The 21,326-nt window shown below is 52.1% G+C and overlaps 3 protein-coding genes across 4 annotated transcripts in view; 2 read left to right on the forward strand and 1 right to left on the reverse strand.

Moving 5' to 3' along the window:
- Positions 1-1,834: 1,834 nt before the first annotated feature.
- DHX16 (DEAH-box helicase 16) lies at positions 1,835-17,282 on the forward strand. Its single transcript, XM_068558476.1, has 20 exons — positions 1,835-2,207; positions 3,777-4,027; positions 4,124-4,286; positions 4,603-4,659; positions 8,057-8,311; positions 8,501-8,704; positions 8,784-8,975; positions 9,616-9,726; positions 9,899-10,014; positions 11,671-11,881; positions 12,073-12,171; positions 12,284-12,436; positions 14,071-14,211; positions 14,403-14,565; positions 14,661-14,779; positions 14,892-14,959; positions 15,683-15,845; positions 15,951-16,112; positions 16,364-16,537; positions 17,054-17,282. Exons 1-20 carry the CDS (start codon positions 2,001-2,003, stop codon positions 17,180-17,182), a joined length of 3,138 nt encoding a protein of 1,045 aa, XP_068414577.1. The 5' UTR covers positions 1,835-2,000; the 3' UTR covers positions 17,183-17,282.
- Positions 17,283-17,331: 49 nt separating this feature from the next.
- C12H6orf136 (chromosome 12 C6orf136 homolog) lies at positions 17,332-21,022 on the reverse strand. 2 transcript variants are annotated; one of them, XM_068558480.1, is made up of 6 exons: positions 20,845-21,022; positions 19,123-19,524; positions 18,750-18,838; positions 18,374-18,574; positions 17,716-17,785; positions 17,332-17,637 (listed from the first exon to the last, which is right to left on the reverse strand). In XM_068558480.1, exons 1-6 carry the CDS (start codon positions 20,914-20,916, stop codon positions 17,524-17,526), a joined length of 948 nt encoding a protein of 315 aa, XP_068414581.1. In that variant the 5' UTR covers positions 20,917-21,022; the 3' UTR covers positions 17,332-17,523. The 2 variants fall into 2 exon arrangements, with proteins under 2 accessions (XP_068414581.1, XP_068414582.1); XM_068558481.1 differs by lacking the exon at positions 20,845-21,022 and adding an exon at positions 20,315-20,565.
- PPP1R10 (protein phosphatase 1 regulatory subunit 10) overlaps positions 20,529-21,326 on the forward strand; it is a 36,624-nt gene continuing 35,826 nt past the window's right edge. Inside the window, exon 1 of the mRNA XM_068558479.1 lies at positions 20,529-20,549. The gene's annotated coding sequence lies outside the window, so the exon portion shown is untranslated. The remainder of the gene's footprint in view (positions 20,550-21,326) is intronic.

The following is a 21,326-nucleotide window of genomic DNA, read 5'->3' on the forward strand; positions in this document are numbered from 1 at the left end:
CAGATAGTGTGTGATCAGTAGTGGCTAATCCAGGGGATTTTACTCCAAGACTCAGGACCATAAATAATAAGTCTCCTGAAATTGCTGCAAGTATAGTGTATATACAGAAGTGCAGATTCCTCAAAAGAGTCTCCTCTGATAGACAATGGGATAATTCATGGCTTTGTGGCCCAAGTGTAGTTGGTTCTGGGAGGTTTCCCCATTTCAATGAATTTTTATTTTCTACAAATGTAGAATATCTGTATTTTACTTATCAGGTTTTGTTTTTGTTTTTGTTTTTGTTTTTAAGTTCTCCAGGCTAATAAAGACATGGTTAAGTAGTTGTAGTCCTATCACTAGAGGATGCTCCTCTCAGACTAGTCAGAGGAGATTCCTCCTTTATTAAAAACAAAGTGTATTAGACAAATTGATCTTAAACATATGCCAAAGGTCTTTAATTTACCAGCAAGGGAACAAGCAAGGTGTCAAAAGAATGAGCCACTTCAGAGAGGATGTGGGTAGGAGGGAAACAGGATACTTACATTAGTAGCTAATTAGGTAAAGATCCTAATCAGTTGTGACCCAGGAAAGCAGAAGCAAGAGGCTCTGAGGTGCCAGGGGTGTCCACAGTACATTTCAGAAATAGAAAGCAGTGCATTCAAGAAGTCAATGAGGGCTTCCTTGGTGGTGCAGTGGTTAAGAATTCACCTGCCAATGCTATGGGACACGGGTTCGAGGCCTGAACCAGGAAGATCCCACATGTGCCGAGCAACTAAGGGCATGCACCACGCTACTGAGCCTGCGGTCTAGAGCCCACGTGTCACAACTACTGAGTCTGCACGCCTAGAGCCAGTGCTCCGCAATAAGAGAAGCCATTGCAATGACAAGCCTGTGCCCCTGCTCGCCGCAACCAGAGAAAGCCCGCGCGCAGCAACGAAGACCCAACGCAGCCAAAGATAAAAATAAATAAACAAATAAATTTTTTAAAAAGAAAGAAAGAAGTCAATGATGTTACCTGTGGCTGTTAACTGGAATAACAAATGTTTCTTTTCCCAGCGTAGTGTCTGATAAACCCAATTAATTGTAAAAGTATGAAACAGGATCAAACACAGGACGGCACAGTCAAGCAACAAACTCTGCTTATTTAAAATTAAGCAGCCACCAGTAAGTTTCTCAAGCAGTTAGCAAAAAAAAAAAAAAAAAAAAAAATGCTGAATACAGTTTGCACATTCCTTAGTTTGGAGATCTTTTAAAATAACTTTCAGAGACAGCGCCAAAAAAAGAGGGCACCTTTATTTTTTCTCCACATCCCAAGTTTGCTCCTGCCTGGAGTCCTCTTTTAAGCCTAACCTGTATTCACTTCTGCGGAAAGTACCAGTCCTAGCAAAGATCACTTCTAATCAGCACGGCCGAATCTGTAATGAGCATGGACCTGATCCTCTAATTTGAAAGACTGCCCCACCAGCCACGCGCGCGCGCACACACACACACACACACCTTGCATTATTTTTGGCTCCATAGAACTTACATGTTTTATTTTTTATGTATCTTGTCTCCGCCCCCCTCAAGCCACTGTAAATTCTGTGAGGGATTTGTTTCTGATTTGTTCTTTGGTATATCCCCGGGGACTAAAACTGTGCCTAGCACACATTAGGCTCTCAGCATTTGTTGAATGAAATGAGTGAGTGTAACACCCAGGAATGACCAACAGAGGGCGACAGAGAGATTCGGTGGGGGAGGAAATGAAAATGCTTTTTCCCAAGCTTTGAGTACAATTCCGCAAGATTTGACTTCGCTCGGCCACCGTAGTGCTTAGGCCGGAAAAGTGCAGCCACTTCCGGCCTCCGAGGTCCGGGAAGATTGCTTTGGGCTGTCGGAAACCGAACCCCTAGGTCCTAAGGCAGCTTCTTTGTGGGACAGAGGCTCCGGCCCGGAGCTTCAGGCCTCCGGGTGACCCGCCCGGCCGCCAGCGAGGCTGCTCGAGACACTTTCAGGGCCGGGAATAGGGAGCGTGAGTCGCCATGGCGACGCCGGCGGGGCTGGAGCGCTGGGTGCAAGACGAGCTGCACTCGGTGCTGGGACTGAGCGAGCGGCATGTGGCCCAGTTCCTCATCGGTACCGCGCAGCGCTGCGCCTCGGCAGAGGAGTTCGTGCAGCGCTTGCGAGACACCGATACCCTGGACCTCAGTGGGCCGGCCCGGGACTTCGCCTTGAGACTCTGGAACAAGGTGCGGGACGGGGGGGGGGCCGGGCGTGGGAGCGGCAGGAGAGGGGGTGGAGCAGGGGCGGCGCCCCCAGGTTATTTGCCCTGGTGAGGTCGGGCTAACTGTCCAACCGAAAATTAAGTAAGCTCAGTTCACCAGCATTTATTCTTTGTCCGTGATCGCCTACGAGCTAGACGTCTACTTCCGTGGAGAAGATTGAGGATGGTTTAAGTGTTTTGGATTAAGCGCTATAGAGCAATGTTTCTCAAACTTTAACAGGTACAGGATTCATCCAGGGCTTTTGTTAAAATGCGGGTTCCGATTTGGTAGGTCTGGGATGGATTCTTCGTTTGTTCATTTCTAACAAATCTAACAAGTTTACAGGTGATGCTGGTGGTCCACAGACCACCCTTTGAATAGTGAGGCTATAGAATAGATGTGTAGGCCCGTGCTGTGGGAGGGCAGAAGGGGTGGGAGTTGGGATCGGGAAAAGCAGGCCCAAAGATTCTCTGGAATTTGTCAGGTAGAGAAGGGAGAAGAGTAAAGGTGTAAAGGTTAGCTCCTGGAAGACAAGACCGTATTTCTTTTTTTAATGAAATATTTTTTTAAATAAATTTATTTATTTTATTTTTGGCTGTGTTGGGTTTTCGTTGCTGCACGCGGGCTTTCTCTAGTTGCGGAGAGCAGGGGTTACTCTGCGTTGCGGTGTGCGGGATTCTCATTGCAGTGGCTTCTCGTTGCAGAGCATGGGCTCTAGGCGCGCAGGCTTCAGTAGTTGTGGCACGTGGGCTCAGTAGTTGTGGCTTGTGGGCTCTAGAGCGCCGGCTCAGTAGTCGTGGTGCAGGGGCTTAGTTGCTCCGCGGCATGTGGGATCTTCCCAGACCAGGGCTCAAACCCATGTCCCCTGCATTGGCAGGCGGATTCTTAACCACAGCACCACCAGGGAAGCCTGACAAGACTGTATTTCTTGTCTTTGTATTCCTACCACCTAACTGCACCTTGCAGAATAAGAGCTTAGAAAGTATCCAGTAATACTAAAAGTGTTGAGCTTGTTCAGAGAATGGTGGATAACCTGGTGTGGATATCCCATAAGATGCTTGGTGAGAAATGAGGTTAGAACGTAAGGGATGGGAGGGTAGGAACTTTATGTTAATCTGTTCACCAGTGCATCCCTGGAGCCTGGTACAGTGCCAGGCCTGTGACAGGCCTCTGCACAACAATCCTGGCCAGTCCTTGGGTAGGAATGACTTAGTCATTGGGAAGAAGAGAGGTTGAGCAGTTGAGAATTGGATATGAGAATGTAAACTCCGTGAGGGCTGGTTTTTGTCTCTTTATTTATCCCTGTATCCCTAGTATCTACCAGTGGGTGCATGGGACAGGCTTTGATAAATGTTTGTTAAATGAACGACTGAAAAGAAGTTTAGAAGCTGAGAGGCCCCATTCAGGCTGACGGACATGGTGTGAAGCCTTGGGGAAGAGAGAGAATGAAGGCCGGTTTAAGATCAAGTTACTCCTTAAATTAGGAACAGGGCAGAGTAGGTGGGCAGTGATCAGGAGTTGCTCACATCCCCTTATTCTCTCCTCTTCTGACAGGTCCCACGGAAGGCAGTGGTGGAAAAGCCAGCTCGGGCAGCTGAGCGAGAGGCCAGAGCCCTGCTGGAAAAGAACCGATCATACAGGTTGCTGGAGGACAGCGAAGAGAGCAGCGAGGAGACTGTAGGCAGGGCCGGGAGCAGTCTCCGGAAGAAGCGGAAAAAACGGAAACACCTCAGGAAGAAACGTCAGGAGGAAGAGGAAGAAGAAGAGGAGGAAGAGTTTTCGGAGAAAGGAAAGAGGAAGACACAGTAAGTCAGAAGTAGGGTGAGAGAGGATGGGGCAGGTGGATGATGGGACAGTAAGCCTCTGGATGCCCTTAGTTAATGCTCCGGGCTGGGCTGCAGGGGGGGTAAACAGCAGACTGAGAAGCCAGAGTCAGAGGATGAGTGGGAGCGGACAGAGCGAGAGCGCCTTCAGGACCTGGAGGAGCGCGATGCGTTCGCCAAGCGGGTTCGGCAGCGGGACAAGGACCGGACTCGCAACATCCTGGAGCGGTCAGACAAGAAGGTGCGTAGGAGCAGTACGTTCCGTCAGTCCCCAGAAGATCCCTGGGTCCAGTCTGATGTTGGGTGTGATTGCGGATAGTGATCTCTGGGAAGACAAGGGGCTGCCTCCAGTGATCTGGTAATGTCTTTGGGTCTTCGGGCTAAGGTGGCTCTCTGCTGAACCTGCAGCCCCAGAGATTCCTCAGTGAAGGGGGAACATTTCTTTGTGCTGGGGAACATTTTTTTTGCTAGGGAACATCAGAATGATACCTGTGATTCTAGAAGGGCAATGGCTGTGGGCGTGGGGACTTTTGGCCACTCTTGCCTTCTTCTCCTAGGCTTATGAAGAGGCTCAGAAGCGCCTCAAGATGGCTGAGGAAGACCGGAAAGCCATGGTGAGTCCCAGTGCCCAGGAAGACAAAAAGAAAGACTTACTGAAGGAGTGTGGTTAAGGATAGGGAGAAAGAGTGCACAGGAAGTGCAGTGGGGCTGCTGGTGGAGTGTTGGGTCTCTGGAGGAGGGGGCTTGGTTGACAGGAGCCTGCTGAGAGTGGACTTAAGTTGTAGAGGGAAGAAAACAGCCCAGAAACCCTCTTTGACTCCTTAGGATCAGATCACACTGTGTGTTAGTGAGTGGAGTGTGAGCTTTCCCTGTTCCTGAGACTTAAAGAGATGTACTCCAAAGGCAGCTGGGTGGTCAAGGGGGTGGCTGGAGGACAGGAGCAGAGCGGAGTCCTACTGCCCACGGATGTGCTGACCACTGAGCTTGGGTACAGCATCTCCACATACCTTCTTACCACCTGATCCCTCCATGCCCCACGGGGCCTTGTGATCTCCCACTGGTTTCCTGATTTGGTCTTCTCACTGCACAGGGACAGAGCCCTTGTAATTCATGAACTGGACTTGTTACGGGGTTAGCCTAGGTAGGGTTGCAGTTTTCCCAAGGCCTGGTCTTCCCATGTAAGTCACACTTAGATTTCCCCAAAGAATTCTGAGACTCTTGGTGTCCTGAAAATGGCCTAGTGGCCATCAGGCCTCTCCTGACATATCCATCTCAGCTAGCACCCCACAAAGTGACTGTGGCCAGAGACTTCTGAGACATCTCTCGATGCTGGTGTAGTGTTTTTACTTTCCTGAATTTTTCTTTTCTTTTTCAATTATGAAAATTTTCAAACAAATAGGAAAATTGAAAGAATAGTATAAGGCAATTTTTTAAAAATTTTATTTATTTATTTATTTTTGGCTGAGTTGGGTCTTTGTTGCTGCGCGTGGGCTTTCTCTAGTTGCAGCGATGGGGGGCTATTCTTTGTTGCGGTGCGCGGCCTTCTCATTGTGGTGGCTTCTCTTGTTGCGGAGCACGGGCTCTAGGTGCACGGGCTTAGTTGCCCCGCGGCATGTGGGATCTTCCCAGACCAGGGCTCGAACCCATGTCCCCTGCATTGGCAGGCGGATTCTTAGCCACTGAGCCACCAGGGAAGCCCTAAAGAATAGTATAATGAACGTTCATCCAGACTATTTGGATTAAAAAATCGCTAATACTGTGTGCAATATTTGCAGTGTCTATGTATTTTATTTATTTATTTATTTAAAGTTTTATTTATTTATTTTTGGCTGTGTTGGGTCTTTGTTGCTGTGAGCGGGCTTTCTCTAGTTGCAGCGAGCGGGAGCTACTCTTCGTTGTGGCGCGCGGGCTTTTCATTGTGGTGGCTTCTCTTGTTGTGGAGCATGGGCTCTAGGCACACGGGCTTCAGTAGTTATGGCGTGTGGGCTCTAGAGTGCAGGCTCAGTAGTTGTGGCACACGGGCTTAGTTGCTCTGTGGTATGTGGGATCTTCCCGGACCAGGGCTCGAACCTGTGTCCCCTGCATTGGCCGGCAGATTCTTACCACTGCGCCACCAGGGAAGTGCCTGCAATGCCTATGTAAATGGCGGCTTTTTTCTTTTCCTCTCTTTTTGAACCATTTAAAAGTTTTAGACATCATGGCATTTTGTCCCATCAGCATGTACCTGGTAAGACATTTCTCTAAAACCACAGTGCCATTGTCACACCCAGGCAGATGATTCTCATATATCAACTAAGAACCTGCCTATAATAAAATTTCCCCAGTTACCCCAAAATGTCTTTAATAACTGCTTTTTCCAAACTGGAATCCAGTCAAGGTTCACGCATTGCATTTGGTTGTTAGGTTTCTTCAGTTTGTTTTATTTCCCCCTTCTCTCTCTTTCTTTCTGTCTCATGTTGTACCATGTCCTACATTCTGGATTTATCTGATCCTTATCTTGTGGTATTAAGTTCTGTCCCAGTGCTTACTTTAAAGTGGAAATTGGGTCCACAGCTTGCTTAGACTCAGATTAAACAACTGTGGCAGCAACACCTCTTGGGTGGTGATGTGCACATCATATCAGGGGGACACACTGTCCAGCTGTGTGCGTGTTAGTGCTGGTATCCTTCCTACCAACAGCCTCTCAGCTAATGGTTTAGCAACCACTGCTAATCCTTTCCTGAATCACTTATGTCATGGGGGATTGCAAAGTGGTGATTTTTGGATTCTGACATTCCTTCTACATTTATCGGCTAACCTTTTTATATAAAGAAGAACTTTTCCTCAATAACAAGGAATGGGCTACAGTGCCTTCCTCAAAGTGAGGGCAAATGCTTAACTGTTCCCTTTTAATTACTAATTTTCGGAGTAAAGAGTCTGCTGTAATAGTCACCTCACCGGTGACAGAAGTTTTTTTCCCGTTGTTTGTACGCGTGTCACGTTGGACTCGTGAATTTTTATTTCTCAGTGTTTTATAATTGCATATCATTTTTCTTTTTGATGCTCAGATTGCCCTGATTTCTTGCCCATATTTTAAAAAGACATCCATCTGCCCCACCCATCAGGCCAAAGGAGTATTTGATTGTGGTACTCAGATCAGGTCATGAGCATAAACTCCATTTTAAGACGTGACAGAACAAACAAGAAAAACCAAGCAATTAAATTGAATCAGGGCCCCCAAGGGGAGGGCAGCAGTGGGGTTTTGTCACTGCAGTAGAGGAGCTTGTTGGGAACACAGGGAAGATCGTGTTGCCACAGTGGGAGGGCTTAGGGTTAGGGTCCAGAAAGGCCTTCAGCATGTGGCCAGTCTTCTGTCATCCACAATGTGTCCTGAAAAGCCTGTATCGAAAGGAAACATGTAGAAGCCAAATGACCCATTGTCTGAGGGGGAGAAGTTAGTCCCCGAGCTAAACATCCCTCATTACATTTTGCCTCACAGAACCACTCTCTGATGCTTCCAGCCTTTTTGTGTGTAATTTATTTTTCCCTTTTCCTCAAACTGCAGTCATTTGGTTCAAGACCAGGGAGCATATCATTGGGGAGGAAGAATACCTATTTTTGGCTCACCCAGTGGTTTCCAATTGTCTCACTTGTTTTCAGTTTGAGACCTGTGCTTCCAAATGCTGGTACCAGCTGTTATGTTTTTCCCCTTTCCACTAAGTCAAATAAAATAGCAAGAGTACAGTATAAAATATGCACATAATCACCTTAGCTCTAGTGAATTTATATTGGCGAAGATGGTCAGGCTGCCTGGAAGGACGTCCAGCTGGGTCTTCCTGCTGGAAGGCAGCGTGTGGGCCCAGCGTTGGGCATGTCGTCAGTCGCGTTGTCCAGTGCAGAGGGAAGGAAGGTAGAGGACACATCTTTAGGTTCTCTTGCCGGCCTGTCGGAGGTTGTCACTCTTAGGGGTAGGTGAGGAAAAGGGTCACTCTTCCAGCGAGAGGAGGCTCTGACTGCCCTGGGCTGACCCAGGTCCCTGAGCTGCGGAAGAAATCCCGCCGAGAATACCTGGCCAAGCGGGAGCGCGAGAAGCTTGAGGACCTGGAGGCCGAGCTGGTGGACGAGGAGTTCCTCTTTGGGGATGTGGAGCTGAGCCAACACGAGCGGCGTGAGCTCAGATACAAGCGGCGAGTGCGGGACCTGGCCCGGGAGTACCGGGCGGCTGGGGAGCAGGAGAAGCTGGAGGCCACCAATCGCTACCACATGCCCGAGGAGACGCGAGGACAGGTGAGGCGAGGGGGTCACCGCTTCAGCCCCGGTCCCCAAGCGGAGGGGAGGGAAGGCTTCCGGGGTTTGGGCGGTGGCTTGGCTGGCCCCTTCCTTGTCTTGCCTTTCTCCATGGGCGGGGGTAGCGGCTGGGGAGGGGGTGCTGGGCAGAGAGGGCAGCTCTGTCTCCACGTACCCCTCTCTCTTTAGCCAGCACGAGCGGTGGATCTAGTGGAGGAGGAGTCCGGTGCCCCTGGGGAGGAGCAGCGGCGCTGGGAGGAGGCCCGGCTCGGGGCAGCGTCCCTGAAGTTTGGGGCCCGAGATGCTGCCTCCCAGGAGCCCAAGTATCAGCTGGTGCTGGAGGAAGAGGAGACCATCGAGTTCGTCCGGGCCACTCAGCTCCAGGGTGACGAGGTGAGAGGGAGGGCGCGGGATGTCCCGAGGAGCATGGGGAGCCGGCCCTGAAACTCACAGCCCTTCTCCTCCTTCTCAGGAGCCGTCAGCCCCAGCCGCTCCAACCCAGGCCAAGCAGAAGGAGTCCATCCAGGTCGTCCGCCGCAGCCTCCCGGTGTTCCCGTTCCGCGAGGAGCTCTTGGCCGCCATTGCTAATCATCAGGTCCTCATCATCGAAGGCGAGACAGGCTCGGGCAAGACCACCCAAATCCCACAGTACCTCTTTGAGGAGGTATGGCAGCCTCAGCCTCAGCTGGCACTGACCAGCACAGTCCTGTCAGCTCCTTTACGTGCGATTTTGAGTAGTCACTTTCCTTCTCTACTTCAGTCCTTTAGTCTTTACTGCTAAGTGGTGAGGTTCTTGAGAATAAAGGCCACGCCCTTTTCATGCTTCTGTTTTCACTTCCTGCCACGGTGTCCATGCCTGATAGGTGTTCTGTAGTTTAGCGTTGGAAGGAGGTATAGGTGGTTAGATGGTGGCGTACGGGTGTGAACATGGACCCCGCTCCACCAGCCCGGCCTCTGCTCCTCTGCAGGGCCGAGGGATGAGGAGTGAAAAGACTTTTCCTACTTTTTTACCTTCCCTTGTTCCCCTTGCTTTTGGGTCTGCCCAGCCGGTCAGTCCTTTTCCAGCTTGAATCTCGCAGAGCCCCGAACTTGATGACCCAAAGGGCTGGGACTGCCTAGGGCTGGTTGAGGACCCTTTGTGGGCCCTGGGTCTGCCATCCTATCCGTTTGCCCTTCTTGTCTGGTTTTCTGCTTCTGTCTGCTTCTCTGTTCCCCCTGCCCTGCATTTCCAACTTCTCTGAATTGCTGGGCCCCAGCTGCATATTTATCAAAGGGAAAACCTCCTCTTTCTTCTTGTCATGCAGGGTTACACAAAGAAAGGCGTGAAGATTGCCTGCACCCAGCCCCGGAGAGTGGCAGCCATGAGCGTGGCTGCCCGTGTGGCCCGGGAGATGGGTGTGAAGCTTGGGAATGAGGTGAGATCTGTGGGGACTGAGGGACGAGGAGAGCCCCTAGGGTCTGGGACTCAGCCCCCGCTGCCTGCAGGTCCCCTCAACCCCCATCAGTCCAGGTGCTCACCCTTGTCCCTTTGCCCTCCCTTCTGGGGGCACCAGCCCAACTGTCGATCACTAATGGCCCACATGACAGGTCGGCTACAGCATCCGCTTTGAGGACTGCACATCAGAGCGAACTGTCCTGCGCTACATGACGGACGGGATGCTTCTCCGGGAGTTCCTCTCTGAGCCTGACCTTGCGAGTTACAGGTACGCACAGGCCCCCCAGCTCCCACGAGAGGGGGCGCTGCCCGCCTTTGCCTCCCTCCGGTCTGCTGCCCTCCTGTTCTTCAGTACCTTCCTTTATCTCCTTTAATCTCTGGCTTTTCCCTCCTTTCTTCCCACCTGGCCAGTTTGGCCATTGTCTTCTCTTTTGATTTATCCACCAGTTCTTTTTTCTTAAATTATTTATTTATCTATTTTTGGCTGCGTTGGATCTTCGTTGCTGCGCGCAGGTTTTCTCTAGCTCTGGCGAGCAGGGGCTACTCTTCGTTGCGGTGCGCGGGCTTCTCATTGCGGTGGCTTCTCTTGTTGTGGAGCATGGGCTCTAGGTCCATGGGCTTTAGTAGTTGTAGCACATGGGCTCAGTAGTTGTGGCGCACGGGCTTAGTTGCTCCGCGGCATGTGGGATCTCCCCGGACCAGGGCCTGAACCCGTGTCCCCTGCCTTGGCAGGCGGATTCTTAACCACTGCGCCACCAGGGAAGTCCTGTCTACCAGTTTTTGAATCTTTATGGTTCGAACAGTCTTAGAACTGAGATGGGCCCGGAGGGTAGAAGAGGCTACAGAGAAAGCCTTTCTGTCTCTCCCCAATTGTTCCCAGAGTTCAGAAAACAATCAGGATGGTAGAATGGTGCTGTGGGGACTTGAGGAGCCACGTGAAGACCACTTGCAAAAACTTAGAATGTTCAGCTTAGAGGGGAAAACTCAGACATCCTGGTTCCCTCTAAATATGTGAAGGGCTATTATTACATGAGAAAGGGACCAGACTTGTTTTATGTGACCCCACAGAGCACAGCTAGGAGCCATGGGGGAGGTTACAGGGAGGCGGATTTCAGATCAATACCGAGAAGCCATAGAGTGGCAGAGATTGCAGGGGCTGTCAGAGTGCTTGCGCCTTGACTCTTAAGCCCACGTCTGGAGTGGCTTGATCTGTGAATAATGAGTTCTCAGTGCCGGCATTGGCCAAGCAGGGGTTGGATGCGCATGTCTTGTGGGGGAGAAGTGATTCATGGATGGGATGAGGGTGGAGCCAGGCCAGCTGAGCAGTACTTGCCTTTTCAGCTCCTAGGAGACTGGATTTCCGGTCCTAGAAGATTACAGTGGAGCAATGGGACAGATATGATTTGGTCCTTCACATCCCTTGGAAAAACCTCTGAGAACCCATGGAAGGCCAGCTAATGCAAGAGTGTTCAGGGTGTGGGGTTTTCCCATCACGCCAGCCTGCTTTGTGAAATGGCTGAGGACTTCACCATCATGGTCACAGTTAGGCACAAAGGGTTGAAGTGGGGGATGAGCTCCTGCAGGCTTGGCAGGAAATCCAATGACTAGAGCAAGGAGAAAGAAGGTGGCACACATATAGCTAAGCTACGAGGAGACCAAGAAGCCTGCAGAGTCCTCTCAGGTTGGGGTGGGAGGGCTCACCTGGCCCCTCTCTCCAGAAAGAGGCATCAGGGCCAATCAGGGATGCGCGGCAGCTGCCCCAGAGGACCCCGGGAGCTTCGGGGCTGTTCACATCATGGTGGTTCAGGTCTGTCTGTTCCTTCCTAGCCAGGCTGTGGGCATATCCTCTCATCTGATGACCCCAGTGTCCCCTCCTGCATTACCCACCTCCCCTCGCTCACTGGTGCCCCCGTTCCTTCCTCAGCGTGGTGATGGTGGATGAGGCCCACGAACGGACCCTGCACACAGACATTCTCTTTGGGTTGATCAAGGATGTTGCTCGATTCCGACCTGAGCTCAAGGTCCTGGTGGCTTCAGCCACACTGGACACTGCCCGCTTTTCCACCTTCTTTGATGACGCCCCCGTCTTCCGGATCCCAGGACGCAGGTTTCCAGTTGACATCTTCTATACCAAGGTGCCCCCTCAGGGAGGATGGGCTTAAGTGTAAAGGCAGTGGAGCCTTTGAAGGAAATTGTCCCAAGGAGGGAAGGACGGGATGGAGAGTCCAAAGGGAAACTGGGATAAAGTGTACGTCGAGCTGGGAGGAGAGGAAGAGATTTGCCTGAGCAGATGGCCTTCCTGTGACCCTGCCTCCTCCCCCGCCAGGCTCCAGAGGCGGACTACCTGGAGGCCTGTGTCGTGTCTGTGCTGCAGATTCATGTGACCCAGCCCCCTGGGGATATCCTGGTGTTCCTGACAGGACAGGTGCGTGACGTGGGGGAGGGGGTGTGATATGTGTATCCCAGGGGAAGACAGGGCTGGCAGGTCAGCCTCGCGTGACTCTGGGTCCCACGCAGCTCTCCCCACCCAAATCCAGGATGAGATTGAGGCTGCCTGTGAGATGCTCCAGGATCGCTGCCGCCGCCTGGGCTCCAAAATCCGGGAGCTCCTGGTGCTGCCCATTTATGCCAACCTGCCTTCCGACATGCAGGCGCGGATCTTCCAGCCCACGCCCCCTGGGGCACGGAAGGTCAGTTGGAGAAACCCACATTCTTCACCCCTGCGGTTCACGCAACTAGTAGTGAAAAGGAAAGTGTGTGCCTGCCCTGTGCAAGGTGTGTCCTGGGCACTGCTGCAGCTGCGAGGCTGGGTGGCAGTTCCTCGCCTCTGGAGCTGGAGAGAGAGGGTGACGACAGCGGGAATGGCGAGATAGCCAAATGCGTGATCCAGAAAGTGAGCATGGTAGAGGTGCAGAGGAGAAGGGAGGCCCTTGGTGTGCCAGGAGGTGGGATTTGGTCTGGACCTTTAGGGAAGATGATGGGGGAATATCAGAGGAAGGCTTAAGGGCTGTCTGAGGTCAGAGTACTCCAGCAGGCTTAGTGGAAGGCTCACATGGTGAAGTAGTGGGAGACAGGTTAAAAACAACTTTGAATGGAGATTAGAGAGGGCCTTTGATGGCAGGTGGAAGAGTGTGGACTTTAGACCAGTGAGTGGCCATCAAAGGATTTTGAGCAAAGAGGTAACTTTTCATTCAACAAATATTTAAAGAGTTCCTCCCACGTTCCGTTCCAGGTACTGTTCTAGGGGATGAGGACACAGCAATGAACAAAACAAGTCAAACAAGTCGCTAGCCTCATGGAGTTTAGTCTAATATAAGTTAGGAGACAATGAACACATAAATACCTAACATCAATTTGTGGCAAATGCTCTGAAGAGGTACAGTGCGGCACAGGAGGACGGAGGCTGACTCCGGGGATGTCGGGAGAGGAATGGCAGGAAGGGATTTTCCTTAGGGTGTAGGGAAGGCCTCTCCCTCTCTGATAAGGTGAGAGTGAAGCTGGGGCCTCAACCAGGTGAGGGAAGGAGCCAGGCTGACATCTGGGAGAAGAGCGCGCCAAGTAGAGGGAATAGCGTACGCGGAGGGCGGGCGTGAGGATGGGCGTGAGGCGTGCTCAGCAGTGGGCAGGGGTGGAGCGAGGAGCCCTGGTGCTAGGAGATGAGATCAGAAAAGTAGCCAGGGCCTGGAGGACTCGGGGCCTGAAGGGGCTTGGATGTGATTCTCAGGTAAGGTGGGAAGCCACTGATGGATGCGGGGAGTGATGTGACAGGCTCACATTTTAAAAGGACCATTCTGGATGCCGTGTAACCAGGGCTAGGAGTAGAGCAGGGAGACTCATCAGGGGGCTATTTTAGGAAGTAACGTGTAAAGGTGAATATGAAAGTGACAGTGGGGCTTCCCTCGAGGTCCAGTGGTTAGGACTCCACGCTTCCACTGCAGGGGGCGCGGGTTTGATCCCTGGTTGGGGGAACTAAGATCCCACATGCTGTGCGGTGCGGCCAAAAACTAAAAAACAAATTAAAAAAAAAAAAAAAATTGACAGTGGGGAAGATGGGGCCAGAACCTGACACCCCCAGCTCCCACCTCTGAAAAAAACCCTGAACCCCCTTCATTTCCTTTCCTTTTCCTTTCCGCCTTATGCCCTGCTAATCCCCACATCTCCCCCACCCTTCTACTGGCCTGTCCCCCTCTCCCGACCTTGGCCGCAAATCCCCTCAGCTCCTGCTCCTTTGCACCTGTTTGTCTACTCCACGTCTTCCAGAATTACTTCCTCTGGGTAACTAGGTGGGTGGGATTTACGGGCGATCCCACATCCCCTCATTCAGGTAGTTGTGGCAACGAACATCGCCGAGACCTCGCTCACCATCGAGGGCATCATTTACGTGCTGGACCCGGGGTTCTGTAAGCAGAAGAGCTACAACCCGCGCACGGGCATGGAATCGCTCACCGTCACACCCTGCAGCAAGGTTGGCCTGGGCTTGAGCAGGGTCTCCATGGGGCGAGGGGGAGAACAGGCCAGCTCAGAAGCGGTGGAGGCTGCTTAGAGCAAGGGGGATTAGCGGTCCACACCCTCCCAGATTTCTTGCAGAAATACTGCCCTTTCTCTTTTCCATCACCAGATTGTCCGTGGGCCTGACAAATTGTCCTTTCTTTCCAGGCCTCAGCCAGTCAGCGAGCTGGTCGGGCGGGTCGGGTGGCTGCAGGGAAGTGCTTCCGCCTGTATACCGCCTGGGCCTATCAGCACGAGCTGGAAGAAACCACAGTGCCCGAGATTCAGAGGACCAGCCTGGGCAACGTCGTGTTGCTGCTCAAGAGTTTAGGTGACTGGGGTCCCCCAGTCCTCCTGAGACAGAAGGGGTGGGGCTAGCTGGTCCTTGTAAAGGGACTCTGTCTACCCCCTCACATCTTTCTCCAGGGATCCACGACCTAATGCACTTTGATTTCCTGGACCCTCCGCCATATGAGACCCTGCTGCTGGCTTTGGAGCAGCTGTATGCGCTGGGGGCCCTCAACCACCTTGGGGAGCTCACCACGGTGAGGTGGGAGGGCGGCAGGCTGGGGCAGGAGGAAGGCTGGGGTGACCCCTCGAGAGTTGGAGGGACACCTGAGGGAGGAGTGGCTTCAACTCTCTCTTTCCTCTCCTTAGTCTGGTCGAAAGATGGCAGAGCTGCCGGTGGACCCCATGCTGTCTAAAATGATCCTGGCCTCTGAGAAGTAAGCCCCTGACTCGGCCGGGCCCCCAGCACACACGCTGGCCCTGCCTCTTTCTATCTCTGGGGCCATCTTTGTGATCTTGTTTTTTCTCTCCACCACATTATTCTTTAACAAATAACAAGTTATTAGATACCTTTTATTGCCCCTTTTGAGGCCCAGAGGGATCAGTAAGACACTGTCCTGTCTTTGGTTATGATTATCAAATGGGCGAGATTGACAAGCATGTAGAAAATTTGGGGGCATGAATGAAAGTGAAAGATTTTCCATCGTGAGGAGTGCTGAGTGAGGGCTGGTTTGGGGACTTACTCATTCCTAAGGTTTCAGACTAGAGCATTTAGATACAGCTGTGGAGGGACCACCTTTAAATGCCATTCCTCTGCTATGGTTGAGGTTAAAGGTCATTACGTGAACTTAAAGGGATTGCTATAATGTGCACCTTCTTACTGCAGAACCCTCAGAGGGCCCCGGTGCCTTCCTGCCCCTGCCTCCCTGGTTATCTCTCCTGTTACCGTTTTATCTATAACCCGACCCTCACCTCCTTGACCCCCATACCGCTGCCTCTGCCACCAAAATCAATCTACTTTCTGATTTGTAGCAGTTAGCCCAACTTGCTGTCCCCACGTGAGGACCTCCACCGCACAGCGATCCCTTCCCTCCTCACTGCGCCTGTTCCTGTTGCTGTGTCTCGCTTTGAACTCCCATGCCTTTCCCTTCCTGCCCCAGGTACAGCTGTTCAGAGGAGATCCTGACAGTGGCTGCCATGCTCTCTGTCAACAACTCCATCTTCTACCGACCCAAGGACAAGGTCGTCCATGCCGACAATGCTCGTGTCAACTTCTTCCTCCCTGGTGGGGACCACCTGGTTCTGCTGAACGTTTATACGCAGGTCACTGGGCTTGGGTGAGTGGGAGTGAGGGGGACGTGGGGGACTCTGGTCCCGCTGTATACTTAACACCCCCTCTTCCCCCCTCTTTTTCAACCCTTTTCACAGTGGGCTGAGAGTGGTTACTCTTCCCAGTGGTGCTATGAGAACTTTGTACAGTTCAGATCGATGCGCCGAGCCCGGGATGTGCGGGAACAGCTGGAGGGGCTCCTGGAACGCGTGGAAGTCAGTCTCAGTTCCTGCCAGGGGGACTATATCCGTGTCCGAAAGGTCAGCGTTTCTTTAGTCTGCTGCTGTCCACCCAGTATCTCCCGAGGAGCAAGCTTCTCCCTGGGGCCAGCAGCCTGAGAACATGCCCCTTCCCCTGTGGAAGGTGTGCTCTCCCTGTGCTTTCTTCCCGGACCCCTGAAAGGCCCTTACCTTTCTAGTTCTCCCAAAGCCTGAACTAAAAAGGCAGTGAGTGCTGAGGGTCCCTGGACGCCTGCCTTTCCCACTGACTTCCTTTCCCGCCTGCTCCGTAGGCCATCACTGCTGGTTACTTTTACCACACAGCACGGTTGACTCGCAGTGGCTACCGCACAGTGAAACAGCAGCAGACGGTGTTCATTCATCCCAACTCTTCCCTCTTTGAGGAACAGCCACGCTGGCTGCTCTACCACGAACTTGTCTTGACCACCAAAGAGTTCATGAGACAGGTGAGGGGACCTTGCCCTGCCCAGGCAGGTGGATTGTGTGGGAGATGGTATCCTGGCAAGCTAAAAACCCAGGTTCAAGTTGCTGGGACTGGCAGAGAAACAGGAAAGCACCTTGGTTTAAGGTAGGATAAGATAGAAATGCATCCTTTCTAACAGCTGTCTCAGCATCTACTAAGATCTGAGAACTGTTTATTCATTCACTAAGTATTTGAATGCCCATTGTCTCAGTGTTTCAGGTGCTGGGGTGATAATGAACAAAGCAGATATAAGCTCCGTCCTGAGTGTATTTGTCTTTACGTTCAGGCTTTTGTTTAGGGTTAGCTTACTTGTGCTCTTGAATAGCATGTAGAGATGTGTGTCTGCCCCTGGGATCCAGAGTATTAGAGCCAGGTACCCTTCCCCCTAGCCCTGCAGTCAAAGGGGAAAGAAGAGAACCTTCTTTTAAATCACACACACACAGCAGAAACTAGGTTGGACGGAAGGGAACCCTGCTGATTTTGTTCTCTTCCCTTCCAGGTATTGGAGATTGAGAGCAGTTGGCTTCTGGAGGTGGCTCCGCACTATTACAAGGCCAAGGAGCTAGAAGATCCCCATGCTAAGAAAATGCCCAAAAAAGTAGGCAAGACACGAGAAGAGCTAGGGTAGAGAGCAGAGAACATAACAGAACAAACAGAACGTTAACACCAGCTCCTTTTCCTTCTGTACATTATTTAATATCTATTAATAAAAATATTTTTAGAGTAAAGCTATGGGGAACTTTAGAGATTCAGAGAAAGTGACATGGAAATTCCATCTCATATATTCACTTAGATTTTATTATTTACAAGTTAAATTACACAGCAGCTTTACACAGCATGAGATGGAAAGTAAAGAAGGAGAGAGAAGAGGGGAGGAAGCTGGCTCCTGAGGTCTTTGGCCACCTCCACCTCCACCTCCTCCTCTTGTGCGTAGCAAGTCTTCCGTGCTGCCTCTGCCCCAGTTCCTGATCAGCCCTTGGAACACAGGTGTAAGTTGGGTTCTGGCTCCGACAGCCTCAGAGCCACCAGGGCTCCCACTAGCAGCTTCTTCACGGGCGTTGGGGGTGAGTGTGAAGGCATCAGCTGCAGGGAGAAAGGTTAATGCCAGCTGGTGGGATGTTCTACCCCATCACCCCACCCCTACCCAGCCCTAGGACTCACTTTGTCTAGGCGATGGCGACAAATGAGGCCTTCGGAATTCAGGTAGAAGGTGGAATAGGCATCATAGGTCCTGGTGAAGGGAGAAAGGCTCACTGAGGGAGAAGGGGACTGGTCCCAAAGTTTAATTCAAACATTTGTTTAGTAGTTCCTAAACTTTACTACATATTATATCACCTGGGGATCTTTTAAAAATCCCGAGGTTGTTCCCTGGCCCAATTAAATCAGAATGTCTGGCACCGATATTTTAAAAAGATTCCTGGATGATTCCACTGTGCAGCAAAGTTTGGGAACCACTGGTTTGGGCTGAGCCTAAGAATTTCTTGGGATTCTACTCTGTGCCAGAAATTTACCAGGTACTTTACCTAAGGTTGTGAGGCACCACTTATAAGACAGGAATTTTCACCTGTTCAATAAGTATTTGAGTACCTACTATGTGCCAGGTAATGTACGTGAAGAAACTGAGTTCAGAAGCTTCCTAATATATTCAGAGTCCCTATTTTTTGTTAGATTAAAGTAGACAAAAAAAAAAGATCCTGCCCTCAAGGAGCCTGCGGTCAAGTCAGGGTAGATCCAGGATTGTCTAGAAGACTAGACCATAGATTCCCAAAAGGGTAAGATTAGGAAAATTGTAGTGTGTTTCTTTTCTCACTTCTCTTACCGGTAAAGCTCTTCCTTGTCACGCTTATAGAAACGCAGAAAGAGTAGGTGGATGGGCAGCCCCACAAGCCGCCAGCGGGCTTGCAGGGTCCAATTCTCAGGGTGGCGGGTCAGCTGTAGAACCTCCAGCCGAAGCTGTGCAAAATAGTTCCAGGCCAGGAAGCGGCAGAGGGTCAGTGACAGGATGTACCATGTCCGGCCTCTGAGAGGAAGGAATGGGAAAGAAATCTCATGATGGCAGAATCAGAAAACCAAACTGGTATCTGACAATGGGATGGGGAGCAGCAGTGAGAAGCAGCCTAGGACATTCTCTAATAAGTGAAAATAGCATTGGGTCCTTTTCCTCCCCAAGGCCCTACCCATTCGTGGATTCTCACTTGGTACGCATGTTCAGGATCTCATTGATGAATTCCACATCCGATGAGTAGAGAGTGTAGTCGTGGGAGTGAAGGAAGAGACTGGGAAGCTAGGTGGAAGAAGGCATCAGACCAGGAGGAAAGAAAAGATGATCCTATTTCTCAGTTTTCTATATTTAGTGTCTCCTTATTCACGAGTGAAAGGTCATCTCATCCCATGTTTAACTTCTCTGATCCAAACTGAGGGGCATCTTTTCCTTGGGAAATGTTTATAACATGTTTCGATGCCCGTCTCATGGTTCCCAGAAAGAATCCAGTTGACTGACTCCCTATTTTTAAGAATTACCTACATCCCTTCCCATTTCGGACAAAGGCCACTTCTGAACTGACTTACCTCTTGTCTCAGTCTCTCATACATGACAGCCAGGTGCTCCTCCATACTCGGATCTCCTGAAGGAGTGGCAGGGGAAGAGTGGGCAGTCCCAGAGGCTTGGAAAGGTATCAAAGCCCCAGGACAGGGGCAGGGAGGTCCCTCAAATAGGCTCCTGAGCCCATCCAGGCAGCCGCTGTGTAACTCAGGTCCTGGTCCCTCCTCCCCCTTTCCTGGGGGGAGAACCACCCATGGTGAGGTGAGGGCTTGAACCTGAGGGAGAGGTAGTGGGGGAGCTCGGGGAAGCAGCCGGGTGGGAGGGCTTGGGGGTGGGGGAGACCAGAAAAGAGGCAGAGGTGGAGAAGTGGTTGTCATGGAGTGAGGCCAAAGAGGTGGGAATGGTAGGGCCCGTGGAGAAAGCTGGTCCTAAGGAGGAAGAACAAAAGGGAAAAAGATAAGAATCCAGCTGCCTAATGCCCTGCCATCCAAACTGCCCATTAACACGCTTCCAGTCCCACCTGGTCCTTCTGACAGGAGAGATGGAACTACTAGAGGGAAAATTCATCTCCATCTCTACTTAAAACAGAAGGAAACACTTTCCTGTGACAAAAGTACAAATACCTCCCGCAAACATTAGCAAATACTTTTAGATTTGTTTAAGATTCCAAACCTGTTTGGGGGCAGGTCTGCCTCTCTCACAGCAAGAATCATAAGAGTGCATATTTGAAGAATGAACAAATGAATGAATAAGTTACAGGTCTTGTACTGTGGCCTCTAACACAACTCCACGAGTGTGTGAAGCAGAGGTTATATAGAGAAAAGAACATCCAACTGGAACCAGGAGACTTTTGAGTTCCAATTCTATCATGTAACCTTAGGCACTCTCATTCCCTCAGCCTGAGTTTCCCATAAATGTCCTCCTATAAACGAGGACGATGAAACCACACTGAGTTGTTATGAGGACTATATGAGATAATAATTGTAAATAAAACTTTGCGACCTGTTAAGCAGTAAGCTCATCACTCGGGCTCCTCTAATGACACGAAAAGGCCCAGGAGACTGTTAAAGGCTGGACCTCATGCCCCTGGTTTACTGATGTCGAAACTGCGATGAGGGAGAGGTCACCCAAAGCCAGGCCTGACCCGAGTCCCTCCGTTTCCAACGAACCCCCCCGAGGGGACTCATTATCGGGAGAGCGGGCGGGCCGCGCGGGTACCTCTGTCCCCAACGGTGTCCCGGAGGCGCCGTCTCCGCCGGGGGCGTGGCCATCTTGCCCGCCCGGGCACAGGGGCCCGAACAGGGTCCACCCGGGCCGGCCTTCCCGCCGGGACCGCTATCCGGGTGCAAGATGCGCGGGCTGCAGAGCGCGGCCCGCAGGTCTGTCTGGTCGGCTCCCGGGAGGCGCCGCGAACTTCTCCGCCCCCTGCCCTTCAAATCACCTCCAGGCACAGGTAACCGCGGAAACGCGGGCGAAATGCGGACGCGCCCCACCGCCCCAGCTTCCAGCCCCCCTGCCCCCGCAGGCCCGGGAGACCGACGTCCCGTGCTCTACAGGGCAGGCGGCGCCGCCCTCCGATCCCCACGACCCCTAACCCCTAAACGCGCCGCCCCGCACAGGTGGGAAGGAGCGGTGGGACGTCATTGCGCCTGCGCGAAACGGGGCGCGCGCTCCGCCCCACACGCCGACTCTGGGGAGGGTCTCTCCCCGCCCCCTCTCCTTCCCTCCCGCTTCCCCTCTGCTCTCACCTGGGGACGAGCCTGGTAGGCACGGAGGCAGGGGCCGAGGCGCCGGGCCGCCCCCCGGCTGGGCTGGTACATGATCTTCCGGGAATGGAGAGAGCGCCTCCCGTGTCCGGCCTCCTCACAGGGGTGAGCGTGCCCCGGAGCCGGCTTCTTGAAGGGGAAAGGAAGGGGGGGGGGGGTGAAGGGCTGAGGGGAGGGAAACGGAGATGTTGCGCGCTTGCGCACTGCGGCGGGTTCCAGGGAGGCGGTGAGGCGCTGGGTCCGCAGTAAGTGCGCCTGCGCTCGCCGGATCGGAGGCTGCCTTAGAGCGCTTGCGCAGTAAATTAGCGGCCTCGAGCACTGCTCTCACCTGTGGCGCTTGCGCAAAAGTGGGCGATGATGGGGCTGAACGGGGCGCGCGAAGAGTGACGGGTGGGATTGAAATAATGACAATCGCGGTTTTCAGTAACTCTCGTGATAAAAATAAATACTTTATTGCTGTGGTT

This window comes from Eschrichtius robustus, chromosome 12 (assembly GCF_028021215.1).
Source record: "Eschrichtius robustus isolate mEscRob2 chromosome 12, mEscRob2.pri, whole genome shotgun sequence".
Classification (NCBI taxonomy): domain Eukaryota; kingdom Metazoa; phylum Chordata; class Mammalia; order Artiodactyla; family Eschrichtiidae; genus Eschrichtius; species Eschrichtius robustus.

What these genes read in the sequence shown, in the direction of transcription:
- DHX16 (XM_068558476.1), top strand. Translation starts at nt 2,001, where the DNA reads ATGGCGACGCCGGCGGGGCTGGAGCGCTGGGTGCAAGACGAGCTGCAC. An exon ending in CCTGACCTTGCGAGTTACAG is followed by an intron (nt 10,015 to 11,670) that starts GTACGCACAGGC and finishes TTCCTTCCTCAG; the next exon opens with CGTGGTGATGGTGGATGAGG. An exon ending in ATGATCCTGGCCTCTGAGAA is followed by an intron (nt 14,960 to 15,682) that starts GTAAGCCCCTGA and finishes TTCCTGCCCCAG; the next exon opens with GTACAGCTGTTCAGAGGAGA.
- C12H6orf136 (XM_068558480.1), bottom strand. Translation starts at nt 20,916, where the DNA reads ATGTACCAGCCCAGCCGGGGGGCGGCCCGGCGCCTCGGCCCCTGCCTC. An exon ending in CCTACCAGGCTCGTCCCCAG is followed by an intron (nt 19,525 to 20,844) that starts GTGAGAGCAGAG and finishes CTTCCTCCTTAG; the next exon opens with GACCAGCTTTCTCCACGGGC. An exon ending in GACAAGGAAGAGCTTTACCG is followed by an intron (nt 17,786 to 18,373) that starts GTAAGAGAAGTG and finishes TCCCTTCACCAG; the next exon opens with GACCTATGATGCCTATTCCA.